The sequence below is a fragment of the Orycteropus afer genome, unplaced genomic scaffold, assembly GCF_000298275.1.
Source record: "Orycteropus afer afer isolate SDZICR_OR568_19922 unplaced genomic scaffold, OryAfe1.0 scaffold00024, whole genome shotgun sequence".
NCBI lineage: Eukaryota > Metazoa > Chordata > Mammalia > Tubulidentata > Orycteropodidae > Orycteropus > Orycteropus afer.
Genome location: NW_006921611.1, coordinates 8,018,233 through 8,028,984, shown reverse-complemented (window position 1 = coordinate 8,028,984; position 10,752 = coordinate 8,018,233). Strand labels below are relative to the sequence as shown.

At 38.3% G+C, this 10,752-nt stretch overlaps 1 protein-coding gene across 1 annotated transcript in view; it reads right to left on the bottom strand.

Moving 5' to 3' along the window:
• The window catches only part of LOC103192135 (disintegrin and metalloproteinase domain-containing protein 5-like), a 246,507-nt gene that overhangs the window by 68,924 nt on the left and 166,831 nt on the right, over positions 1 to 10,752 (bottom strand). Inside the window, exons 15-16 of the mRNA XM_007935062.2 lie at positions 5,370 to 5,460; positions 914 to 1,142 (exon numbers count right to left, since the gene is read on the bottom strand). Of these exons, the coding sequence (XP_007933253.2) occupies positions 914 to 1,142; positions 5,370 to 5,460 (320 nt within the window). The remainder of the gene's footprint in view (positions 1 to 913; positions 1,143 to 5,369; positions 5,461 to 10,752) is intronic.

Below are 10,752 nucleotides of genomic sequence, written 5' to 3'. Positions count from 1 at the left end.
AAAAAAAAAAAAAAACTAGGCACAATACAAAATTTCATGAGCTGATGAATGGATAAAAATATTCATACAAGGAAACATTATGTAGCAATTAAAATGAATAAACTATTGATGCCTCATACTGTCTAAATAAACCTCAAAAATTTCATATTAAATGAAAAAAATCAGAAGCAAAAGGCCATATACTATATGATTCCATTTATATGAAATGTCTAAACAAAACCACTGGGATCAAGTCAATTTAGATGCAGAGCGACCCCCATTAGATTTCCAAGGCTGTAAATCTTTACAAAGGTGCTCTGGTAGCCTAGTGCCGAAGGCACATGACTGCTAACCAGAAGGCTGGTGGTTTAAACCCACCAGGCACACCTCGGAAGGAAGATGGGGCAATCTACTTCCGTAGCGATACCGCCTCGGAAACCCAAGGAGGGGTCGCTATGAGGCAGGTCCGATTCCATGGCACCTAACAACAACAACACAACAACAACAAATCTTTACAGAAGTAGACTGCCTTATCTTCCTGTGCCACCACAGCTCCTTATGAAATGTCTAGAAAAGGTAAATTTGTAAAGACAGTAAGCACATCAGTTGTTACTTAGGGCTGGGGATGGGATTGAAGATTCACTGCAAACAGACAAAAGGGAAATTGCGGGGTGATAGAAATGTCTTAAAATTAATGATGGTTACACAAACTCTGTAAGTTAACTAAAATCAATGTATATTTATGATGGGTGAATTTCGTAGCAAACTCTACTTCAACAAAGCTGTTAAAAAACACATTGGTTGGTATATTGTCAAAACGAGTACAACCATAAAAAATTATTTTAAAATACTTGAATTTCTGCATATTGTCAAAATGAGTACAATCATAAAAAAAATAATTTGAAAACACCTGGATTTATGTAGTTCTAATTACCATATCAGGGCCACATGGGGTGCCATCTTCTACAAATGTCTCATCTCTGTCGTCGGCATCGAAATATGTTGTGACTGAAACACGACCCGTTCTAGGTGGCTTCTCTATGGCTCGAAATGTAGATACACATGTTTCATTTCGTATATGTGTATAAATCACAGATAAATTTGCACGTACTATTAATCTTTTGTGTGGCCACGAACAAACTAGTTTTCCACATAGAAGATTACTAGAGATATAAAGCAGAAAAAAATTCTTTTTCTAGTTATTGAAATATTATAAGCTGCTGATGTAGGCTAACTAAGGTAAAATAATGTTTCACTAATTTAATACCGGTTTCAACTATTTTCTTTCAGTAGACTTTTTTGAGCATGTTTACTTATGATGTGACTCCTTCTTTGTTAGGCAATGTGGCAAGTGAAAAGTTAGTGAATTTTGCAATCTGATAGCCCTGTGTTCCTTTTGCAGATCTGTCCTATACTACCTTTTGATCCTTGAGCAGATGAGAAACGTGATCTCACTGATTTTTTTTTCTTGTTATTGTTCTAAGATAACACACATAAAGTGGCTATATCCACCAGAGCCAGAGAAAGTCAATTTAGAAAAAGAGCCAATTAAGCAATAAAATCAGTAGCAAAGTCCAGTTCATATGGTCAACAGATGAGAGCAAAGATGGTGATATGAGACCAAGACCAAGAGGATGGCAATCAAAGTCTAAGTGGTAAGATGGAGAGAACTGTCTTGGTTCCCTTAATCAGACTATTTTCCTACCTCTGTAGCTGCCTGAAGTCTCCATGAAAGAATCTAGGGCAGCTACAGAAACTATGAGTAATTAGGTAACCACTTTCTGTTCACTGGCTTTACTATTCACTTTCACCACCAAAGGAGAAATAGACTGCACATATTCTGACCTAATGACCAACAAGCTCAGTTTTCACTTAAATAAACTTTGCCAATTTGTAGGAGAAAACTTAATTGGGAGTAGGAGAGGAACATTTGATTTTGAATCAAGCTCTATTTTTATTACTTAAGCCATTAATCAAACTGCCTGTGGCAATATTTGGAAGATATGCACATGACTGAAATAATATCCAACTTTTTGCTGAATTGTTTATAAACATCCTGTCAATATACTTATGAACAAAAACATATGGGATTTAGCCTTTGAAAGAAATTCATAATCACCTCTCCTGCTCTCACCTAATCTTTTGTTTAACTTTTTATTGTGATTTTGGTGAAATTTCACAAAGCAGACTTGTTTTACATTCAACAGTTCATACATTTTGTTTTGTGACACTGATTACATTCCCTGCAATCTAACAGATTTCCTCCCACTTCCTCCCTGTGGTTACTCTCTCCCTGTGTCCCTCTTGCCTCTGCATTCCTGCCTGCCTATCTTTCTCCCTGTACAAATGCTGCCCTTCTGATCTCCCATGTTTGTTCTAAGTAGGACATCACCCTGGTGTAGTTGTTAGGCCAGTTGTTGTTGTTAGGTGCTGATGAGTCATCTCTGACTGATAGCGACCCTATGTACAACAGAACAAAACACTGCCCAGTCCTTGGCAGCCTCACAATCTTTGCTAAACCTGAGGCCATAGTTTCAGCTACTGTGTTAATCCATCTTCTTGAAGGCCTTCCCCTTTTTCGTTCACCCTCCACTTTGCCAAGCATGATATCCTTCTCCAGGGAACGGTCCCTTTTGACAACATGACCAAACTAGGTGAGAGGAAATCTGGCCATTCTCACTTCCAAGGAGCATTCTGGCTGCACTTCTTCCAGGACAGATTTGTTAGTTCTTTCAGCAGCCCATGGTACTCTCAGTATTCTTCACCAACACCACAACTCAAAAGCATCAACTCTTTTCCTAAGGCATTTGACTGCTAACCAGAAAACTGATGGTTCAAACCCACCAGCTACTCCTCAGCAGGAAGATGGGGTGATCTACTTCCACAGAGATACTGCCTCAGAAACCTGAGGAGAGGTTGCTATGAGTCAGATTTGACTTGTCAGCAGTGAGTTTGGTTTTCGTTTTATTCATTATCCAGCTCTCACATGCATATGAGGCTATAGAAAATACCATGGCTTGGGTTAGGCACACTTCAGTCTTCAAGGAGACATCTTTTCTCTTCAGCACTTGAAAGAGGCCTTTTTCAGCAGATTTGCCCAATGCAATACGTTATCTGATATCTTGACTGCTGCTTCCACTGCTGTTGATTATAGAACCAATATGAAGTATTTGACAACTTCAATCTTTTCTTCACTTATCATGATCCTGCTTATTTGTGCAGTTGTGGAATTTTTATTTTCTTTATATTGAGTTGTAATCTATACTGCACAATCTTCATCAGTAAAGTTATCTTTTCAGCAAGCAAAGTTGTGTCATCTGTGAACCACAGGTTGTTAATGAGTCTTCCTCCAATCCTGATGCCATGTTCTTCTTCATATAGTCGATCTTCTCAGATTATTTGCTCAGCATACAGATTGAATAAGTATGGTGAAAGGATACAACCTAACACACTCCCTTCCTGATTTTAAACCATGCAGTATCTCCTTGTCCTGTTCAAACGACAGCATCCTGGTCTATGTGTAGGTTCTACACAAGTAGAATTAAGTGTTCTGAAATTCCCATTCTTCTCAATGTTATCCATAGTTTGTCATGATGCACAAAATTAAATGCCTTTGCATAGTCAATAAAACAAGTAAACATCTTTCTGGTATTCTTTGCTTTCAGCCAAGATCCATCTGACATCAGCTATGATATCCCTCATTTCACATCCCCTTCTGAATTCAACTTGCATTTCTGGAAGTTATCTGTCAATATACTGCTGCAACCAGTTTTTAATTATCTTCAGTAAGATTTTACTTACATGTGATATTAATGATATTGTTCAATAATTTCCACATTCTGTGGGATCACCTTTCTTTGGAATGGGTACAAATATGGATCTCTTCCAGTCAGTTGGCCAGGGAACTGTCTTCCAAATTTCTTGGCATAGCCAAGTGACTGCCTCCAGGGTGGCATCTGTTTGTTGAAACATCTCGGTGAGCATTCGGTCAATTCCTAGAGCCTTGTTTTTCATCAATTCTTTCAGTGCAGCTTTGACTTCTTCTTTCAATATCATTGGTTCTTGATCATATGCTACCTCCTGAAATGGATGAACATCAACCAATTCATTTTGGTACAGCAACTCTGTGTAATCCTTTCATCTCCTTTTGTTGTTTCCTGCATCATTCAACACATTGCCCATAGAATCTTTCAATATTGCAACTTGAGGCTTAAATTTCCTCTTCAATTCTTTCAGCTTGAGAAATGCTGATTGTGTTCTTCCTTTTTGGTTTTCTAACTCCAGGTCTTTGCACATTTCATCATAATATAATTCACTTTGCCTTCTCAAGCTGCTCTTTGAAATCTTCTGTTCAGCTCTTTTATCTTGTCGGTTTTTCCAAGTAGCTTTAGCTACTCTCTGCTCAAGGGCAAGTTTCAGAGTCTCTTCTGACATCCACTTTAGTCTTTTCTTCCTTTCCTGTCTTTTTAATGACCTTTTGCTTTCTTCATGTATGATGTTCTTGATGTCATCCCACAATTCCTCTGGTTTTCAGTAATTAGTTAGTGTTCAATGCATCAAATCTATTCTTTAGATGGTCTCTAAATTCAGGAGGGATATAACCAAGGTGATATTTTGGCTCGTGTGGACTTGTTTTAATTGTCTTCAACTTCAACTTGAACTTACATAAGAAGTTATCTTACTTTGCTCCCTATTAGCTTTAAACTGTATATGGACATTTTTATAGCACAGACAAATACATATGTAGGAATATCATCTGCCAAACCTACCCATGATCATGGGTATATTCCCATTCATATCTCACCTATCCATACCTCATCTTCTTGCCTGTCTACCTATGTGTGCACTCATAGATTAGTGATTGCTATTGCTGATAACACAGTATTATATATGTAATAGTATTTACCTTTATAGTCTGTACTTCTTGTGCACCTCTCCATGTCTTCCTCTTCTTTAGTGATATAGTGCTAGTCACACACTCTTGTTATATTGCTTTTCCTTTCACCCATATCAACACTTGTCCCATAATTGTCCATTCATTTTCTTTTCTTTCCCCTCCCCTCCCTTTTTTCATCAGTAAAATGGGATAAATAATTTTTACTTCCCATGTTCTATGCATATAAATATATAATGCATATAAACTACCTTGTACAGTTTCTAGCTCATCACAACAATAAATAGAGGCCATTTTTCATGGTCAGTTTTGTTGCAACATTATAGGCATTAAGCAAATGTCATTTATTGGCCATAAATTAAATTGTTCAGTTTAAATCATGAAACAAAGAAAGCCTGACATAAAATGTCATTTTACTGTGTATATAATATATTCTAGGACTTTAGAAATATATAACACACATTCCAAACAAAATTATACTTTTCTAAATACATACCTAAATGTACAATGTCTATCACCACAGTTTCCATATCTATCACTTCTGGAATTTATATCCTCAAAACAATCAAAAGGACCACCTGTAGAAGCTTAAAAAAAATAATAAAAAATAAATGTCAATACAGAATCTAAATTATATTATACTCAGATATTATATATCTGGAAATTATAATATGATTCCTAGACCAAAAAAACAAAACAAAACTCTCTGTCGTTGAGTCATTTCCAACTCACAGCGACCCCTCGTTGGGTTTCTGAGGCGGCATCTCTATGGAAGTAGATTGCCCAGTCTTCCTTCCAAGGAGGTAGTTTGAACTGCCAGCCTTCTGGTTAGCAGTCAAATGCCTTAGGCACTATGCCACCAAAGGGGAAAATATATTTTACTTTTGTCCCAAACAAAGCTGTGGAGTAATAATATCGATATTGTAATGTTAATAACAAACTCAAAGAGCATTTGATTAATTTTCTTGTTCCAAAGCAGAGTCCTCATTGTTTCCTACCAATCACTAAAGAAGAATTTTTTTAACGTTAATTAGAAAGGACCTCAATGTATATTTATTTCAATGCTTTTATATATTTTATGTGTGATCAAAAATCATGAAAAATTCAAATATCTACAGCAGATGCCCCACTACCATGACTTAGTTGACTTAGTGGTTAGCGTGCTTGGCATTTATAATGTTAATCATATGTAATAAGAATTGAGATCTTTTGTGGTTACTACTTTTATTTGACAAAGGAATACTCTTCAACAATTTCACAGGTGTTCATACTGGAGGATACAGTCCACAATAAAGAATGATACAAAGCAAGTGAAGGTAAGTTTATGAGCAGAATCCACACTCATCAACAATTCTCTTTTGAAAAGGCCTGCTCTTGAAACTTACCCAAACTGTAACTAGCTTTTCTTTGCTTTGTTCCAATCAAAATCCTGCTTTAATTAAATCTAAATTTACTGTTCCTCAAAATTCTACATAGGGCTGGGTTTAGAATCATGCAAAATTTAAGGTGGATGAGGAACAAAAACTGAGTAATAAAATAAATAACATTTTAGATCAATCAAAATTAATGCAAGAAAAGTCCATGGAACAAAATATTAAAATTTTAAATAAGGGCAGACATTGTTTTATGACTTGGCATTACTGTGCATCCTCTCCAGTGGCCTTATCTGCTCATGTTTCCAGGCTTGGGATGGCAAGGATTCCTGTGTTGTTTTCTTGACTCACGAAGCCCCTCTGTCCTGGTGGACCAACTCTGGACGACAATTTTTCTTTCCCTCCCAGAATGAAGATGGCTGTACTGGGGCGGTTCAGTCACCAAATTTTCCTGGGGTCTCAGGAGATTTAGGCATAATTCTCAACTGCTATCCTACACCTGGCCCCATTCTACATACTTAGAAGTGAGGAAACTACAAAACTAGAAAGCATAATCTCAAAAAGCAGTGATTGGCAGTGGAGTTTGGAATGTTTTAGGATGGAACCTTGACTCCCCCTGGTGCCTTGCAGAAACCGTGGAGCATGTTCTAGAGCAAACACTGCCATCTGATGATGACATCAGGAATTACAATGACAAACCCCATCCCTACTCCTGCCCAACTCAGGAATGCTCAAGGTAATCGCATCAACAGCATGCATTTTTCCCCTGGAAGGGCCAGGTGAAGTGCATGACTCATTTGTCTGATGTGTTTGTTTCTGTTGTTCTTTTCCTCTGCTCCCTTATGTAGTAGGAGCTCTGATAACATAGTGCCTAAAGCACTTGACTGCTAACCAGAAGGCTGGTGGTTCAAACCCAACAGCCCCTCCTCGGAAGGCAGGTCGGGCAATCTACTTCTGTAGTGATACCGCCTCAGAAACCCAAGGAGAGGTCGCTGCTTTGACTGAATCAACAACCCTTATGTAGTTACAAGAATCACTGGAGAAAGGACAATTATTTTGTAAACTTTTATGCAGTGATTCCTTACTTGCTAATTCTTTGCATTTTACAAGTCGCAAAATGTTTTCCCACTATATTTGATTCCCAGGCCAGGGCTGTAATGAAGGCATGTGAGCATTTTTGTATCTCTCTGTGATGAGAACAGTGCTCTTATTTGGGTTGGTGTCACCCAGCAGTAACTCATGGTGATCCCCCCCATAGACCTACTTCCATACCAGACCAAACAGAATCCTTTGTAATGCTTATTATCTATTTTAATCATAGAATAATATGTGATACAGTTGTAAATTGTTTAAATGTAATATTTCTTAGAAATATTCATATAAATACTAGCAAAGCATTCCTATGAATACTAGCAACAAAATTGCTTTGTAAAATCTTTCTACACAGAATTACAACATTATTAGTTACAACATTATTAGTAACTGAGTGGAAGCCTTTTTTTATTTTTCTCCTTCTTTTCTTTTAATTAGGAGCTCTGGTGGCCTAGTGCCTAAGGCATTTGACTGCAAACCAGAAGCCTGGCAGTTCAAACCCATCAGCCACTCCTTGGAAGGAAGATTAAGTAATATAGTAGTGAATCGCCTCCAAAACCAAAGATATGAGTCAGATCTACTCTACAGCAGTTCTTTTCTTTTAATTACTACTTCATTGTCAAAAAAGTTATTGATATAGGTTCACAAATACTAATTACTACAATACTATAGCTAAAACACCAGATAATTTGATAAAATCAGCAACCATAAAAACACTGGCAGCAACAAAAACAGCATGTGTGCAGACAAAACTATGTGATTCAAGGCATTACTGTAATTGAGAAGAAGCAATGACAGCTCTGACTGGAGCCTAATAGAAGATTCAAAAAGTAAATTAGCATGGAGTTTTAGCCTTGTAGGTATATTGACACATGTAAGCTGGGCTTATGAAAAAGATTTTTGTTGCCATAACTAACTACAGGGATATTTTTATAAAATAAATAAATTTCTGCTTAAACTCTGCACAAAAATTTTACTGACAGTCATTTTCATGTCACCCCCTCTGACAGTGTCACCCAGTACGGTCCACACCCTCTACACCCCCTTCAGTGATGCCACTGAGAGAGGAGACCCAGTGCTCTGCTTTGTGACATTGAGCCCAAAACTCATTATAAGCTGCTCTTCATATGTTTATCTCTTTAGAGGTCACAGCAGTCGAGGCATAAATACAATGAGACGGAAGTGTCATTTAGTCCCTTGTGATTAAGCTTCTGGTCCAGCAAGAAGACAGAGGTTTATGAATTTTAATTGCTCCACAAAATACTTCCATGTAAAAACACTCCAGCCCCCACTTATCACTGGAATGTGTAATGGAGCTGGGGATAATCAAAATGTAATAAAACAGGACTTACACACTGCTCTGACTAGGGGCACAACAGAAATAGAATGGGATGGATAGAATGGGAGAAAAATGTAGAACAAAACTCAAGTTCTGAAAAAATGGCCAGACTTACTAAGCTGATTGAGACTGAAGGAACCCCTAAGACTATCACCCTATGATACTCTTTGAAGCTGGAACTGAAGCCACTCCTGCAGGTCACCTTTCAGCCAAATAATAGATTGGCTTATAAATATCACCCATGAGTACTGCACTCCCTTGAATAGTCAAGTACATGAGACCAAACAGTCATTATTTTCCCTAAAGCAAAGATGAAAAAATAAAGAAGGAAGCTAGACTAATGGAAACAGAACAAACAGAACAGAAATAATGAGAATGCTGACATAGTGTAAAAAAAAATGTAACTAATGTCATAGAACAATTTTCATAAAAATCGTTAAATGAGAACTTAACTAGCTATGTAAACTTCACCTAAAACACAATAAAATATTAAAAAAAAAAAAGTCAGGTCCTGGGTGGCTACAAAGGGTCTGATAAGTACATACTCAAGTGTAAAATAGGAAGAAGTTGCGGTCAATTTAGACATACATTTGTATGTCCCAGACTGAAGTTAAGAGACAAAGTAGCATATTTGTAAGCAAAGAAAAATATATTATTTTCACAGTTAGAATTAACCTCAGGTAAGCTGAAGGTAACTGAACCTCATGCAGTCTGAACCTTGAAGTCATCAGTGACTTGACATTATCAGTGGTTCTAGGACAAAAACTCTCCTGTGACTTAACTATGCAAGAATGGTGTTCTGGTTACCTAGTGCCGCTCTGACAGGAATATACCACAAATGGGATAGCCTTAACAAACAGGAGTTTATTCTCTTACAGTTTGGAGGCTTTAAGTCCAAGTTCAAAGTGCTAGGCTCTAGGGGCTGGGTGAAAGCCCCTCAAACTTGGGGTCCAGCTCTGCCTCCTGCTTCTGGCCCACTGGAGCTAGAGGCATTTCTTCACTCAGACAGCTGCTGGCTACTGAGGCTGAGAAGCCTGAGGTTTATAAGTAAAAAGGCACAATCCCGATGTTAGCAAACCACATGGCAGGCCATTAATTCAAGTTCATTGTAAGTCCCAAGGTCAGCAGAGCATGGCAGGATGCTGAACAATGACACAGCTATATGCAGGGTCCAAGCATGCCATATGCTAGGGACCATTCCCCAAGGCTTCTCCTTATATACAGGAAACAGACCACATTCCTAAGGCAGCTACTCAGCTGCTCACAGTAGATTCCACCATGAAGTTGATTACCATTCTCATCATGGTGAATACTACATCCGGCTGCCCAGCCACACAACCAGGCCCAGCCAAGTTGACACACAAACTGAACCACCACAATTGGGATAAAATACAATATTTAATTTAATGCTTCAACAGGATGCACATCCAGTTGGGACATGGAAGTTGGCTTTCTGGCTTTGTGAGACAAATGCTATGTTCTTACATGTTCTAGAAATAGGCCTTTGCATTGCTTGCTCTCTGTTTGCTCTCCAGGAGACCACAAAGCATCACTCAATGGCACTTTGCTTCCAGTTGGAGAGGATGAAATGACAAAATTTAAATAGAAAGAAAAATAGTATCTGCAGAGTGTTATTTCTGCTTATAAACTCTCACTGCCATCAAGTCGATTACGACTCATAGTGACCCCTCCTTGGGTTTCCAAGGCAATATCACTGTTGTTGTTGGTGGTGGTGTTAGGTGCCATCGAGTTGTTTCTGACTCATAGCGATCCCATGCACGGCAGAATGAAACACTGCCCGATCCCGCACCAGCCCCACAATCCCTGCTATACTTAAGCCCATCATCACAGCCACCAGATCAATCCATCTCATTGAAGGCCTCCCCCTCTTTCATCAACCCACCACCCTATCAAGCATGACATTCTTCTCCAAGGAATGGTCCCTTCTGACAACATGACCAAAAAAGGTGAGACGAAGTCTGGCCATTCTCGCTTCCAAGGAGCATTTCAGGTGCACTTCCTCCAGGACAGATCTGTTAGTTCTTTTAGCAGTCCATGGTACTTTCAGCATTCTT